This window comes from Charadrius vociferus, unplaced genomic scaffold (assembly GCF_000708025.1).
Source record: "Charadrius vociferus isolate BGI_N301 unplaced genomic scaffold, ASM70802v2 scaffold161, whole genome shotgun sequence".
Lineage (NCBI taxonomy): Eukaryota > Metazoa > Chordata > Aves > Charadriiformes > Charadriidae > Charadrius > Charadrius vociferus.
In genome coordinates, this window is record NW_009646928.1 from 361,256 (window position 1) to 378,826 (window position 17,571).

At 37.2% G+C, this 17,571-nt stretch overlaps 1 protein-coding gene across 1 annotated transcript in view; it reads right to left on the minus strand.

The window, feature by feature from the left end:
- Positions 1 to 17,571, minus strand: part of AGPS (alkylglycerone phosphate synthase) — a 45,765-nt gene that overhangs the window by 16,146 nt on the left and 12,048 nt on the right. The window contains exons 6-13 of the mRNA XM_009894519.1: positions 16,912 to 16,991; positions 14,572 to 14,652; positions 11,159 to 11,284; positions 8,952 to 9,060; positions 8,399 to 8,526; positions 5,876 to 5,927; positions 3,710 to 3,786; positions 735 to 847 (exon numbers count right to left, since the gene is read on the minus strand). Coding sequence (XP_009892821.1) covers positions 735 to 847; positions 3,710 to 3,786; positions 5,876 to 5,927; positions 8,399 to 8,526; positions 8,952 to 9,060; positions 11,159 to 11,284; positions 14,572 to 14,652; positions 16,912 to 16,991 — 766 coding nt within the window. The remainder of the gene's footprint in view (positions 1 to 734; positions 848 to 3,709; positions 3,787 to 5,875; positions 5,928 to 8,398; positions 8,527 to 8,951; positions 9,061 to 11,158; positions 11,285 to 14,571; positions 14,653 to 16,911; positions 16,992 to 17,571) is intronic.

The following is a 17,571-nucleotide window of genomic DNA, read 5'->3' on the forward strand; positions in this document are numbered from 1 at the left end:
ACTTTCATAAGTTAAGTGGTAGAAAGAAAGCACAAATTTCAGAAACGCTAAACCAACATTTACATACATTTGAATAGTTGAGACCACTATACTAGCAATAACTTCCTTTAAAGAAGTATATTCTTGTCAAGTCACATTTTTAATGATGGTTTTCATCAAGCACGCTTAATCAAAGCGGAAGGACAGAAACTACCCGATCATTACTCAGCCTGCCACTCCAATGCATGTTTTCTGTTCCTTTGTAAGAACAGAAAACAGTCTGTGGGGCAGAAATTCACTGCATTCCTTTAACTAAACACAAACTCGCCTTTTAAACAAGCTCTTATATTCATATGCTCACATCAATTCTGCAAAGATTTAGTATCACCCTTATGATTTTGTCTTCCCCTTGTGTAGCTATAGTAGACTAAGATTGCAAAACAAGCAGCTTCCATGCGTATAAGCTATTACAAGGGCTAGTTTCCATTTTAATAACATCAATTCCATGTTTAGTCAAATACTTTTCTGCAATACAAAGACAACTGAAGTTTTTGAGTAAAGTCACCTATTAACAGCACAAGCCATATTTACCAAGGGAAACGTTCAGTAACTAGTTGATTATTGCCACTTCAAACTAGTACATTGATAACATATCTATACAGTAATCACTATAAAAAAAATATATATGGCAATCCTATTTTTTCCTGGACAGTTAATTCCCAGCTTCGTATGAAAAAGGCCTTTGTAAAGCATACCCAAACTTGGTGGCAATATCATAGACTTGCTTTTCATGCTGAAGAACCTTCTCTCTGTCACCCTCAAAGAGCAACGTAGCTACACACAGTATGTTGGGATCAAATCCTTTAAACTGCAAAGAGAGAAAACTTTGTATTATGTCATAGCCTATGTGGCAGAACACAAGCAACAAGATCTTACTTTTCAAATACACAGCAAGTGCTCTGGTTAATAAGTGTTGTTGCAACTAAGAGGAAAGATTAGGAAAAAGCATCTTTCAAGATTTTACTCTCAAAACAGTCAAGTTTTTCCTTGACAGGACAAACATTCACAAGTCCACTGAAATAACAGATTATATCTGTCACCTTTTTTCTCCTGTTAAAGAGCACGATAAACATAACAGCTGTCTAACTACGCTTGAAGAAAGAACAGGTCTTAAATGCTTTGAGCAATAGGAAGACATTTATATTCTATCAGCTATTCCTGTATTGAAGCAAGATTACTATGACGACCATAAACAACACCGCTCTCAAAACACTTCTATCAGCAGTGTGCCACAGAAAACCTCTATGCTGGGAAAAGCACTATGGAAGGAAAACAACTTCTAAACTTGTGGCAAGGAGCATATCCCAGTGGAAATAGGTAGAAATCTATTACAGGCTTAGTAGTAGTGCAGTCAGGCTGTCTGTATAGCTTTGTTTCAGAGGTAGCATTCAGGAGTCGTATCTTCACAACTGGTTCAAAAAGTAAGAGCCTTACTTTCTACATACCTCCTTTTATTATTAATTAGCTTCAGTGAATGACCACTACTAAGCAGGTTTCAGAAAGAATGGAGTTGAATATAAAGTTGCAACAAAGTCTCATGATTTTTTCCACAGTTTGAATAATAAATTTTTATCCTTTTAAACAACGTGTTCTTGATATGCATATTGACCAGCAACTATTTTTTAAAGCCTTTCACTTTCCAGCACCATTCATCTCTTCCAGTCTCTACTCTGCTTGTGGTAACTTGTTATTAAGGACTAACCGAAATTACATGAATTTATGTTAACAGTTGACAGTTCAAACTCATCCTTTATGCACAACAGCTATGCTGGGAAAAATTTTAGTGAGTTGCTCTTCCTTTTATTATTCCCTTAACAAATAGATTAACTGTACTGGAGGTTAACTGAAGGTACCAAGACAATCCAAGAAAGACCAGCAAGGAGGCAAAGTATCTTGGGATGGCTCAGTCCTCCAGCCAATGAGCTCAAATCTGTACAGTGATTCCCCAGTAAAAGACATCCAAATTAGTATTTCTGAAGAGGATATTGCATCCTACCACCCCAACAAAAAAACACCATGCAAACTACTTAAAAACAGAATATACTTCCCTGAGGAGAGGATCTGTCTTATCCATTAGCCCTACAAAAACAGCACTGCTACCACAAATAGAAACAAATATTGTTACTACAGTGAAACTCCAAGCACAGGAATAAAGGTCTATTAAGATGCTATTTACTGTCCCTTCTCATTCTAGAGCCATTTGTATTTCATCTAGTATAAATCCTTTTGTCTATTCTGCCATCTTTTGGCTATAATGCTCAGGTAACACCTTACAGTTCTCTTTAAGAGGCATTGGAGGAACTAGCTACAGTGTGAGTTAGTAGACAAACAATACCTAGTAAACAGTCCCAAACTACATGGAGGATTAAACCAGAAAGAATTTGTTCCTATTCTCTTAAGTGGTATCAGTTAAACAACTAACACTTCATTCTTTTATTGAATGGAGTAACCGGATGCGTTCTGTATCCTGGTGACAGGGTCATTAAACTTGCTCCTTTCTCTACTCCTACCTCCCATCCCAGCTGGGAGTTTCTCCAAAGTAGCAGTTGCTCACATACACCAGGCGACTGAGCCCTCACATAAGAGCTCCCCATTGGTAACCAGCCTGGAATCTCTGCATCAGTATTACACAGTATTTCTCCACAAGTTTTTTGTTTCTGCAGAGCTGGAAGAAGTGGTATACAACATCCCAACAAGCAGAGATGCTTGTTGCCAACTGCAGAAGCAGCAGATATTGCCAACGAGGATTGTTTCAAATTGACAGCAATCTTGTTGCTACAACCTTTACTTCTTTAGATATTTCTGCACTACAGCAGATAGGGAGGGAAGGCAAAATAATTTTTGAGCTATCTCTAAACCTAATAGGTATTCCCCAGCAAAAGAAATCCCAAGACATGGCCTTTTCTACTTCAGTAGCACAGGAAAAAGGAGCAGAATCAATACTAGCCATTGTCTCTCAAGTAAGTCCACTCCTTGAAGACACTCAAAATTATCAGATCAGAATGGAATGTTTACCTCCTCCTCTAACAGTTATCTAAATCCAGGATGATGCAGTTTTCTATATTTGAATACCCATATTTACAGAAACTATCGTTAGCTAATTTGGAGGAAGTGTCAACAAGACAGAATATTTCATACAGAAGTCTAGGTGAAATCACTTTAGCATCAGATAATTCTGGATTAAAAGGGTATTCATTGGGATGAATTCCAGAAAGACAAAAAAATAATTTATATGGGCAATTCAAGACAAATATCTTTAAGTTCTCCCAAAATTCTAGTTCACTGTAATAACAAGGTAGATTGTGCCTTGACAAAACCTGGGAAGAAAAGATAGTAAAGTGTTAGCCTTGCTCCATCAGTATTAATTGATGATCAGTGGTCTGCAAGTTACACAAATTGGTTCTAGTCTTGCTCTGTCACTGACTCACTGTTTGACAAGGCACATTAATCTCATCTACAGATATGACCAGCAAGAACAGCTTTCATAGAATAACTCCTCAGATAATCTCATTTCGGATTAAGCCATCTTGAGAATCTCCAGTTAACTGACACTACAGTGTAGGATCTGTTACACTCAAACGCAGCTGCATTAGAGACCGCATACCAAAAGATCTTGAATTTTTACAAATAGTATGCAAAACTCCAGACAGTATTAAACCCCAAAAGTTACCTTTGTGATGTAGAATTTTTTCAGTCCATCCAAAAACGATGTGAAAATAGAAGCAACTTGTGGTTTAAGAGCATGACCTTTGGCAAAAAGTGGAAAAAGGCGAGTTAAAGCAAGTAGTGCTCTTAGAATTCCTACTTCAATGGGCAAATAAAAAAAATAGCTTAGTAGTCAAAGTTGCAAGAATCACTTGAAGCACTTTGACTATCATAATTAAAGAGACTTCTCATTTAAAAGTTGATTTAGGAAAAGGGTTTTCTTAGGTTTTTTTTTTTTAAAAGGCATACATACAACTGTGCACAAGTATTTCATTTGTTACTAATTAAGGCTGCCCTAGTTTATATCTTCACAAGTATATGGTACACGGAAAATTTTAAAAGAACAATTAATCAGTTTTTACTCTACAAAACTAAGCAAAATCAGTGACCTTTTTAGAAGTTGTGCCAAAACCACTGAAACCAATAGCCAAAGAATGGTGCAAGTTGGGAGTTAGGCAATTTTTTTCCTTAATGGTTATGTCACTTGTGCAAAATTTTCTACATAAAGCTAGTAATTGCTTCCTTAATCACATACGGGGAATTAAAATTACCAGGATATATAAATGGTGTCTTGGAGTCTGTTAAATTAACATCTCTGCCTCAGGACTGGGTTTAATTGAGATGAAAGTCTTTTACTGTTTGTTCCATTGTTTTCAGTCACAAGCAACTTCTGAACTCCCATTACTGCTTCACTTTAACAGTCTTGCATCTGGCCTACGTGCTGTGAGCCCAATTCAGAAAAAAAGTTAGGCACCATTTACATGATACTTCCTTCTAAAATACTTTACAAAGTATTCCCTCGTGGATAAAGCATGAACTTCAGCAACTGATCACTCTCGTTCTATCTTCAGTAAAGAGGGACTCTCCCTGCAGATTTGATCAAACCCCAGAAGTACACCTCAAAGCACACTTAAGTAAGCACACAAAAAAGCACCAGATAAAAGGACATTAATTTATTAAGCCACAATCTGTAAAAGCTATTGGATTTAAGCCTGCTTAATAATGACAAGAAGAATCTATCCTGACACACCCGAAACTATGCTTTACAGGTGACCGTATAAGCTGCAGCCTCAGATCAAAGCTAAAAACCAGAAGAATGATTTACTCAGTGTTGGGTTTAAAGCTTGTAATTGGTCAAACTTCTTCCCAATTAAAAAGAAAGAAAAATGCATCTGCCTTCTGTTGTACATGTCTGGTCACTCTTGTGTTATACTATTTCTCTCAAACCAAGCAGCGAGGCTTGCTGGGCTCTCAGGTCTTACAGATCCCAATTTCCTTGGTTTGAAAAAAATAAAAAGAAAGTTTAACTTTTTCAACCCCACCATATTAATGCTATTTGAAGTCAAGATTCATCACTGAAGCTTCTGTCCAAAAGAAGTTTCAGAAATTCTGATCTATTCAAGTAGTATTAAAATAGAAGATTTCAAAGTCAGTCACACCTTGCATTTTCATCTTCTGGGTACAATCAAAATAGCACAGTCTCAGCAAGACCTTCACATTCTGTGAAGTATTAGCTTTTGGGTAGTGGAGCTTTAGGTTCTTTTCAAGAGTGTCTTGAGCCAGAACACATTTTGCCAAATTTCCTACAGTTTAAAATGACAGCTTTCCCTAAGAAGTGCTCAAAAATGACTGCTCTCCATGTCTGACTTTGTCTTTCTTTAAGTATTTAAACTATTTGAAATTTCACAAAATCTGTGTGTTCTATTCCTAAAGCCTACAGCTTAGTTCTATTTGCATACAGTTACAGCATTTACTGAGCTTCTTTTAAAACAGACAGCTCACTTTGGGCAAGTATGCCATTGCCCCTCTCCCACCCAAACAATCATTGTCACATAAGAACATTTTCAAAAAACCTGCTACTTCTAAAGAATCTGTATACCACTTGTGATGCATATATGAAGTTTAAAGTATGTCTCTTTACTGACTGTTATAGTTGATACTGTTTTTCCAGAAACAAAGACAGGCTTCTGTTTCTGAAAGTACCATAACTGCACTACCTGGAGTTTGAACTTCAGAGTTTGGTTTCTGTGGCTGGTTTTGAGCAAAAGAATTACCACGTAAAACAGACTTCAGCTACTAAAATCAAAACCCTTGGAAGCAGATATTTGTTCAATAAGATCTACATACTCACCAAACTGAAACTGTGCATTGTCAACAAGGCGAATTGATGCAGGAGCACATCTCTTGGGGGCAAAGTCAGGAGAATGAGAGGGAGGAAGAATAAAAAGATTATGTACAGTTTTGATGAAATTCATGACAATCAAGTTTTCATTTAAAAATAGCATACAAGAAAGCACACTTTCATACCAGAAACCTATGGCCATCATCATCGAAAAGGGGTGACTATAAGCTTGTTTCCACTTGAATAGCAACATCTACTAGGTATGTCTAGATATATTGCATTGAGAATTTTCAGTTTTACTTCAAGCCAACACAGGAATAGACCAAAGATCTTTGACCTTCAAGTACTGAGTGTTTTTCTAGATTACCATAATGCAATAAAGGACTTGATTAGAATATCAAACTTATGTTTCTGTGTAATCAAAGACATACATACAAATCCATTGAAAAGTTTAATTGTGGGCTAACCCTGGCAGATAGCTAAAGCGCTACACAGCTGCTCACTTGCTCCATCCCAGAGGCAAAAGGGAGAAAATCAGAAGGGCAAAAGTGGGAAGAATCATGGGTTGAGATGAAGACAGTTTAATAAGCAAAATGGGAAAAAACCCAAACAGTGACACAAAAGCAATCAATTACCCCCAGCCAACAAAATATCCAGCCAGTTCCCAAGCAATGGCAAACCCTGAAAAACTGCCCTCTCCTGTTTTATTTCTGACCATGATGTTATATGGTACAGAATATCCCTTTGGTCAATTCAGGTCAGCTGTCCTGACTGCATTCCCTCCCAGCCTCTTCTCTGCTCTCAACCTACTTGCTAGTGGGAGAAGAGTGAGGAACAGAGAGCGCCTTGACACTGTGTATGCACTGTTGAGCAATAGCTAACACATTGGCGTGTTAACATTGTTTTGGTCACAAGTACAAAACATAGCAACACACAGCTGCTATGAAGGAAATTAACTCCATCCCAATAACACTCAATACACTAATGCTCTGCCATCAGACTGCAGTTAAAATATCTGGGTCCAATCTAGATTCTGCACTGTACAGAAATCTGAAAACCAGTAAGAATAGCTGCCTTCAATTAGGCATGCTTCTGGTCATACCTAAGCCTACATTGTGTAATCTGTGTGATGGCCATGTCCAATTATACTGAAGTGTATGGCCAGAGGAATATGACAAAGCCTGAATTTTAGGCTAGTCTTCATCCCATCTCACCAATATGAAAGTACTCCTTTATCACTTGATTTGCCATGTTCACCTTCCATACCATTAATATATACCAGGCCATACAATAGAAGGAACATGAAGAACTAAGCTCACCATGCAGGTTGACAGAAGGCTGGATGAGTGGTTTTAAGTCACACCAACCCACCCATAACCTGCAGGTTGGTTATTGTTGAAGTAGACCAATACAGACAAGAAACAGCTTTTCAGATAGCAATCTTTGTAGTAACTACCAAGACTGATGCGAGGGGCAAAAGAAGAGAGGAGTAAGTAGTTCAGGCTCAAGTAAGCAGTGAAACAGCAGCAGCAGCAACAGAAGCTTAGAAATGGAGCAATACTAAGTGGCTAATAGTGCCTTTTTTTCCTCTTCTAACTAAGCCCATAGCTAGGGAAAAGACACTAGTTCCTTAATTAACTTCAAATGTCGATAAGCCATATGATTAAGCATTCCCAGTCTGCTTAGGTACCTTTAACAGGAAGAACAAGCACTAGCAGTAGAAGCACAACAGAAGAACTGGCAAGTGCTGCTGACTAGCATATACATGTCATTCACATACCAGTTTGAACATCTGGCTTGGAACATTAAGTCATTAATTTAGACCAATCACTGGAAAAAATGTAAAGCTGTGTTTAGTTTGGCATTAATTAAAACATTTCTGAAATTACTTCCCCAATTCAGGGTATATTCCACCATTCATAGACAAGATCTGTTATGTTTTGCACAGAGCAAAGAAAAGTTAGTCTAAGATCGTGAAGAAAGAGGCTAGCCAATGTAAGATTTGCCTGGAAGCATAGCCATGAGGAAAAAGCATTACACAATTAGGATAACCATGTCTGAGTTTTGCTACCTGAAACCATCTGACCACACCGTTCAGAAGGCTCTATTTAAATACTAAAGTGTAAGCACAATGCCTCCTCAAAACATCCAGCTCACCTGAGCGTGTCACTGTGCTTCAACTTTAAATACTGGTTCCTTTTACATAGTTTTGAATTAGTCTGAGGATAAAGCTCTCCATTGAAGGAGATGCAAAGCCAAATTTTCTGTGCTGAGATATGCAAATAAGTCCCACTGAAAAAAAAAGCCATCAAAAGGCACATCCACAATTTGCCTCAGAATATCTAGCAATTCAGAACATGCTCAATCCTCAAATTGCCCAATTTCCAGAAGCCTTATGGACGATATACACTTACAAGGCTCACATTATCTCAAATCCTTGGTTATCAATTGCCAGAAATACCAGAGCATCAGCACACCCCTAGTGCCAGAATCTGTGTTCTTGAGTGAAGTCAACATCCAGCTTTTCTTTACCTGCTTTGCCACCTCCCTTAAGCAGGCCACCCCTCGTTCAAAGTTGGGGAAGACCACAGAGCCATACTTCTGGTATTCAGGGACTGGGCGAATCTTTATCGTAACTTCAGTAACCACTCCAAGAGTTCCTTCAAGAAAAAAGAAAAACTGAGTGTTGCAAGATGTACTTCTTACAACTTACCCAACTTAACAACTGTCTACCAGGATGTTGTAAGTTAATATAAATGAGAAATCCCAAAAATTCACTATTGCTGAAGTAGGCGATTTATCCCTGACTATTTACGTGGTGAATTGTTACAAGATATCCTCTAAGTCATGATGCTTGTTCCTAGGCTTGTAGGCTAACTCCACAGATCTGTTTTAAGCACTGTTGAGAGTTGCTTAACTTCAGTCCTAATGAAGGTCTCAACGTATTATCCCAACACAAGAAATTCATGCCTGCGTAATGACACCCATAGACACACTGGAAGCCACAGCATTAAAAGATGCTTAAATCACCAAGCTGTTACAGAAGCTGAGTTAAGATGCAGTCATGCGAAATTAGTGTTTATACCTTCAGATCCCATAATGAAGTGATGGATATCAGGTCCTGTTGACATGCGAGGTACTTGACAGTTTTTTTCTACTATTCCTCTAGGAGTTACCATTTTTATATGAATTACCTGTTTAAACAATATGCAATGACTATAAATACTAGCATTAACCACGGATTTTTGTATGATACTTATTTTCAACAAAGTCTATATTAAACTTGGTACAGTTCAGCTTTGTAGACTCTAGACATTCTGCAGGCAGCACCAAGAACTTTTGGGATAACCTGAGGACTATTACCAACAGTTATTTCTAACACAGCAAACCATTTGCCCACACAACATTGTTTCTAGTTCTGTGCCAAATCAAGTCAGCCATTTGCTGCATGCAGACAGTACTAGTTAAAACTGTTTTGTTTCTTTGTGTAGACAGTACTTTACAAGTACTAGTATTTTAATCCAGAACATACATAGGACTCCAGAGTAAAAAAGTGAGGGTTTAAATTTGCCTAAGTTTCCTCAAACCAGGACACCTTAGAACTGCTGATTGATAAAGTTAATATAATTCAGTCATCAGTTGCTATATAAATATTTTTATTAGGGAGACAGACAGAATAGGTTTTGTGAAATAGATTATCACTATTAAATCTGCCATAAGACTGATATGTAAGGCTAGAAGGTTAGGGTTTTTTTAAAGTATTTTTCAATGTTACTGCTTCCAGCTTTATTCATCCACATGCAATACAGAGCCCAGGGTTTTTTTTAATCCTTTATTGAATTATTTTATACCAAGGAAGTGTGGGGTTTGGTTTCCTATGAAGCCTTTAACTGAAGCAAAATTACTGGATTTCAACTAATAGCTTTAAAACTTTCAAGCACAGGTAGCTAAGTAATTTTCATCCTGCTCTGAGCTGTTCAAGAATTTCACTATATGCATTTTATGAACTGTTGATTCTGCAATAAGTGGATTTTAGGCAGCTTATATAACACACCATTTCTAGATATAAAGTTTCCTCAGAAGGTAAACACTTCCCTGAAACTTTCTCACTATGGCATTTTGAAACTCACGAACTGTTCTGAATCAATTTGCAATCCTATTTCCTCCTAATGAACATTTCAGAAGCTGTTTTAGCCTGAAGTTATGCTTGCATGACAGAAAAGCCTTCTGCTTCACATCTCCCAGTACAAGCAAAACTATACCATTCAATAATATTTCAGGCAGTAGGGGACAGATGACACTTTTTAAGTACTACTAGTCTTAGTTCAGCCAGGCCTACTGAATAAAACCTGTGTCGTCCTGCCAAGCTCAGCCACTGATAGCAAAGTGTTACATCTGTGCACAGAACAAACACGCCTGTGAACTATGACCTGATGAAAAAGCCTGAGGTGATGGGGATACATTACCTAGGGTGTGCTGCAGGAAATAAGAAACAACCCAAATGTGTGGAAGAGCTACTGTACAAACTACAAGAGAAAGCTGGAAGTTTGAAGGAATAAGGTAGGCAGTCTGAATAGTGATGATTTAACTTCAACATATTCAATACATTTGTTATAACAGAAAGAGTAGATTGTTAAATCAAAAAACATGCTTTAAAAAAAACAAATTACCTGGGTTAATATAAAGATGAGCCATTTAAATACTTAAAACAGATTCAAGAATAGAATATCACTACTCCCATTCCATTGCTTCCTTTCTCAGGGTTCCTACAGACCATGCGGTGGCATCAAATTCCACCATTTTGCATCCACACGGTCAGTTAGATCAGCCCACTGATTTGAAAAAAAACTACTAGCCCAGGGGGAGACAGGAAGGTGGAAAGACATAGCTTGCTGTCAGTTAGATGACCCAACCAGACAACCTCAGGAACACACAACAGGTCGGAAAGAACATGGGCCTTTTGGAATCATCTTAGAAGTTTGACAGGATTGTTAGATTGGATTAATAGAAAGCACAAACTGTGGAAAACGGTACCAGAGTCAGGACAGGGTAACACAATTCCTTAAGCTAGCCAGGGAAAGCCAAAATGAAACTGTTAGATCAGTGATAAGGATTATTAGTACTAATAACAAAAGCAAGCAAAAAAAGCATTTCAGTCAAAATCTGATGCCAGAACTATATCGCTGAAGAGAACCACAATTTACTATCCCTTTTCCCTCTCATTGCAAGTCATTACAAAAGTTAAAACTCCGAACAGAATAATTAATTAGAAAAAGTATTAGAACTATTTACCAGATCTTCAATGTTTCCATAGATGTTTTTTTTCATGCCTGATGCTCGTGTTGCTACCCATCCTCCTAGTGAACTGAACTCCATGGAGTCTGGTTCGTGGCCTGTACAGAAGCCACTTTCAGCAAGCTAAAGGAAGGAAAAAATACATTCTACAGAGCCTGCATTTGCTTAGTACTCCAAATCTCAATATTCTATGGTTGTTTTTCCTAAAAAACCCCTTATATCCTGACCACACACCCATTTATTCAGGCCATAAGTTTTGTCTTTGATATGTAAATGAAATGCAAATTGATTCTGCTTCTACTATGCAGACACTGTGCTACAGGTCAACTTACAATACTCCTCCCCCATATTTTAAAACTAAGACCTCTATTGTTCATAAGAAGGTGCGAATTCAAATACATATGGAAAAAATTATAACTAAGTAACTGCCAACTTTGCACAAATGCTGCCAATAAATAAGGCACTTAATCTCTTGTTCTTTCTATCCTAATGTGATATGCAGCAGGTCTGCAGAAAGTGTGAGCAAATTGCCTGTACTTAATTCTCTCAAGGAGTGATGTGTTTTAATATACAGCCATCTGGTTGGGCTTCCTGTATGCAACACGGTCAACTATTTGTGATGCAGATCACGCATTCCTGTACATTAAGTAGTCACTTGTTTCTCATTTTTCTGTATTAGCTCGGCTTTGCCATCTGCACAGCACCTGAGGTTGATTGGATGCACTCAGAATCACACCACCAAAGCTGTTGGACAGGAAGAATTAAAGACCCAACAGTCTCACATTAAGTGATAACTGTGTTAGTGCATCGGAGATGATCAATTTGCACTGACCAACTGATAACAATCCAGTTGGACACAGGTATTTAAGTATACCACATAATGTGGACCATTAACTATGTTTTGTTGTGCAAAGTAATTCTAACTTAAAATGATTGAAAGTCACTTCTACATAGTGTCTATGGCAATTTATCTAGCTGATGGCCTTCTCATACCAGAGAAGCTTGTGGCTTTAGATGCTTACCGGTTGTATATTAGGGAAGAGTTGGAGCCTGCACGCTCCTCATTCCCAAAGACAACTAGAAATTTACTTCAGTCACAACTTACCAGTTTCTAAAAGTTGTATAAACACAAACACAGCAGAAGACCATGCTTTGAAAATGTGTAACTGGCTCTGCATGTACAAAGCACTTGACCTTAACTCCTTGAATCCTGTTGTATGAACAGCATGTGCTAACAGCACTTACAAGACAGGGGAGAGAGACTGGTATGTACTTTGCACATGCAAGAGGCAGCATCATCCAGAAAATATGAGCACGTACCAGTTTTCCCCCTTAGAATCACAATCTGAATGATAATGCTTATCACAAAAAACAGTATCAAATATTGTTCTATCTTCATTATCTTTTTGTCACCTTTAGTCCTCATCTATCAGCTAATATTCCATATTCTATTCTTACAAAACCAAGTAACTTAGGCTTCTCTATAGAGCCCACCAATACCTAGCGTTCTCATCCAACAGAAAAGTGTCTTAATCACCCTAGAGTCACTAGCTAAGACAGACATATTAGTCAAGTGTATATTGAGTGTCCCATTACTTAACAAAAGTTAGGCTGTGATATAACAGGCTTTCCAAATCTGTTATTTGTTTAGAATGTGGCTCTTTGTTTAGAATGTTTAGCTACTGTTATAACATTGATGATATCTGTAAATGAGAGCGCCATCTCAGGAACTTCAGCACCCAAAAAATGAGGAACACAGTAAGAGGCACCAAACCTCTTCACTGCAACATAATTGCTAGATAATGCTGGTAAAGTCTTTTAAGGCAGAAGTTGGATTAGCCTCCAATCCAAAGCTTACTTAATATTAGCAAGCTGCAAACCTAAAAACCTTTCAAAGTTTCCTTTGCAAAATCCAAATGTGTATCTGCATTCTACCTGTACTTCAGTGGAAGTCTGCATTGTTATTAACTATAATATTAAGTCATAGTTATGCTCAGATTGTACTACACAAAACGAGCACAACTTGGAGTCCTAGCTTTACTCACACCCCATCTACTAGTAATACAAGAATTCCAGTATACATAAGAAAGTGTATATGTGTTTTAAGAACCCTTATGTAGATTATCTGATTTTATATTCTTTGCACATTGAAAGAATTGCACGAAGTCCTCATGCTCAGTCACTCCATACACTAAAACCTTTGTACAAATACTAGTTTATATTCAATATTGAACAAATTGACAACCAGTTTCTTCATAGTCAAAAGCCTGATTGAAAAAAGTTTATAAAAAATATTCAAAAAGAGTAACTGTAACAGCAGTATTTCAGCTGAGGAGAGCTATAAGCAGCAAGGGAAATATTCCCTTGGTCTAAGTAAAAGGAATAGTGGCATTTAAAGGATAGATAGTAGTGAAATATCTAACTACGATCCTAGAAAAATGTCATTTAAATGCAGAGAATATTCTCTTTCCATTTTAATTCCAAGCTTAAAAGAAACAGATCTGGAAAGGTTAAAATATTACATCAAATGATAAAAGGGAAAATAAAATAAAAAGCAGGAAAGGCAATCTTTCTCATCATAAACAGCTCTATTAGTCAAGTATGACAAGTTTTCTTCTAAAAAGTGGTCTGGAAAAAGTTTGTTCAAAAAATCTCTTCAAATCTCTGCACATTTGTAAAGTGCATTTAGGCACTAAGAAAAGTTTAGACAACATCTAGCTAACAAACAAGTCAAGTCCTAGAATACTTTTTTTTTTTTAAGTAAGTAGAACTGCACATTCTGAAGCACAGTAGCAAACATCCACAACTTGCTTGATTACAGAGAAGCACCAAGAAAGACCCTGGGAAGGGTGCTGTAGCTCATCTGATGAACTGCAATTAAAGGCCACTAAAGGTCACTTAGAAGTGAAGCCAATCTAATTTTCCACTGGACTCCTGTTTTGGGTAATTCTCCATTCTTTCTGCTACTCTCATGTAGCTGGCCTTAAGCAGCAGCAACAACTGCTAATCTGTTATAGCGTCTAACCTTTCTGAGGGAACTACCTTTGGCCAAAATGACTAAAACATGCATCACACTGACAAGCTAAACTTTTCCTGGTAATTGGTACCAAGTTTCATGACTTGCAACCACAAGGGTGTACTTAAGATCTGAAACAGAAAGCGTAATGTTACATCCCATGAATAGTCAGCTTATTACTGTAATCACATTTTGTGGCTAGAGTTAAAAATAAAATGGTCAAATCCAGCATTCAATGCAATATGGTTCATAGCCATGCATATAATGCTTACCACACCAGTCTGCAAGAAAACACACAAGAATTAGTCTAAATCATTGAATTCTAGCTAAGACATGAGGAACAGCTATGAAAAAAATATGGTGAAATACTAGATGCTTAACAAGTTAAAAATACCTGTTTTTCCAGATCTTGTCCAACAATACCTGCTTCCACACAAGCTGTTAAGTTTTTCTCATCTATCCAGAGAATCCGATTCTGTTGAAGAGCCAATCAAAACTAAGAATCAGTGTTAAAGATTTTTGTTTATTTCCTTCCCTAATGCTATAGGATCAACAAGCTTGGTCATACACTTTACTGTTAATACAACTCCAGTTATTACAGCAGTGGAAGCTGAACACCCTCAAAACAGCTACACAAGAGATTACAGTTTATTAAGTCACCACTATTAGAGAGTAACATACTTGTTTGTCAATTTATACTAGGAATGTTTACAGAAACAATGCAGAAGCACCATAAGGAATTAAGTCAAAACTCTTACAGAAGTTAAGCAATACAGTGATTTTCACAATTAACATGACCGAAGGTGCCTGAATCTGACTACCTGGACATTAAGTAAACCCCAGAAAGGTATTCTTAAACATACTCCATGGGTTAAATGGAATGCATTCAGTTATTCTAGTTCAGTTCTTGGATTTTGACACAGTAAGCTAGAAGATATCAGGATGTCAGAGCATGTACATACTTCAGAAATTTAAGATATTTGGAAGGATTATACCATTTTATCTGGTGTGACTCACTGTCCCATCAGCTTATTCTACTAAACAGGAAAAGTATGAACGCTATGAGTTACATGGTGCGCTAAGCATGGTTGTCAATGAGGACAATCAACTTGAAGGAGTAACTTAACAAATATGGTTTTAGCTTTGTTTATAGTAAGGACACCACAGAAGCTTCAGCATCCACTGTTCATTCTTATTAAGTACACTTTTGGTGTACTTCTATAATTGTGTATTAATACTGTATAGAAGGACAACAGCTCTAACTTCCCTTTGCCTTGATTTTTCAAATGACAAATGTGGACATCTTGTAGTCCAACTTAAACTATGCTTTAAAGCAGTTGTCTACCCTCACAACACTTGGGATAACTAATTACTCAAAGCCAGCTATTTCAGCTCCTTTCAGACACCTTCAATTTCAACAAACTGCTTAACTGATCCAAGATGCTTATATAAATCAGTTTTTATGCAATATAGACCCTACATATAAGATAAAGATACCTATTAAGTGTCTATTAAAATAGTAAAACTTAGCCAATCTTAACTGTTCTGAGACACCCAGCTTTTAACTCTGACATTGCTTCTTTTCACCTTAATGCCCTTATTTTGCCTCCTCATTAATGATTACAAGATTGGCTGGCAGAGTCATTCAAGACAGATGAAAGTGGTCTGTTTTCTGACTTGGCGTATATTTGCATATCTAGCTGACACAAAAGCATGATAATAACAGTTAACCAAATTCCTTTCCCACCCAAACCAGAGAAAAATCAAAAGCCATGGGCTGTGAATCAATGAGTTCAAATGAAGGCCTGAGCCAGTACTGTACTCTTTGGGTTTCACTCCATATAGACATCCAAAGAGTTTCCTTTAATGTGCAACTGCCATTTTTGCAGAAAAGATTACTTTGTAGCCAGACACACTGAGAAACAAGAAGTTTAACTGAAGCCCCACTGACTGAGTAGAGAAAATGGAGCTGAAACCCAGGTCTTACCTTCAAGGCTAAAGGAGTTAAGCTCAGCAGGTGCTCAGCAGCAGTAGAGCCTTACTTCAAAGATACAGAGCTGTTTCTGAAGCATCTCATTACCCCAGTCATAAAACTATCATTTTAGAAGTATAAAGGTCCTTCATAATGGAAGGATGAAAAGTAGCACTAAATTTTACAGAACTTCATTTCTAGACTGCCATAAAGCTATGAACTTCACATTCTCAAGATGCTATCTACACAAAAATCTAGGTTTTTTTACTTTAAAGTTAATCCTTCAAGTTGATTTATAGATATCAGGTCACCTTACCAACCTTTAAGTATGTTTACGTCTACAAAAACTACTGAAGTTTGCAATAACAACTTCTTCCTAGCCTTTCATTTAACCTCAGATACAAAGTTCCAATATAGAAGAATAGTAGCTTCCTCTGATTTTCACTTAAAGCTGCTATAAGAAGGCTTAACAGTGGGGTTTTTTCGTATTAAACACATACAGGCCATATAAAGTATTACAGGGCTAACATCAGCAACATACACTTAAAGTGAAGGAATATCAATTTAACCATGCGTGGTACAGATTAATACTTCCACTCCTACTTTGTTCTTGCAAAGAAAGAAACATTATTCTCTAGTGATTGTGGTACAGATTAATACTTGCAAGAACAAAGTAGGAGTGGAAAGAAAGAAACATTATTCTCTAGTGATCACTATTCAAAGTAACCAGAGGATAATTAAAAAAAAAGCAGAGAGACATACCATTTGTGATGTGTCCAGCGAAACAATTGTTCTTTTCTCTTCTTCAGGACATTCAAGGGCACTAGAGACACTCGTCCCTCCTGCGAATAAGGGAGTGACACTGTGATCATGAAATTCTCAGGTAGCTTTTCTTCACATACCGTCCTTCTCTCCTTCCTTTCTGATATTGAACTTAATAAAGTAAGATCACTGAACTTAACTGTTTGAGGCCAGTGATTAGCCTTTTAAGGCTGTCCCTTCTTCCAAACAGTTTCACAAAATCAAGGTAGCACTGGAGATGACAATGCTTTAACAGCACTCTATAACAGACCATGAAATTCTGTGGCCATCTCAGCTGCATCAGTTAAGTCCAGAATAGAGTTTTAAAAAAAGAAAGGATAAGAAATAAAAAAAGCCATCCAAGAAACAGAGATAGCTGTGGTTTCTATATATTCTTTTGAGATCACCATGGAAGCCACTACACTTCTACCTAGAAAATTTAAGAAGTCTACCTAATACAGGAATGCAATACTTATCTGAAAGCAAGAAACTGAAAGCGTATAACTAAAAAAATGGATAAAACCAAATGTCAAGCTTCTCCAGAGTTTTCTAATGTATCTATATAGGATGTCACAGAACAACCTCCAAGAAGCCTTTGGCTTCTCAAAGACGACAAAAGCC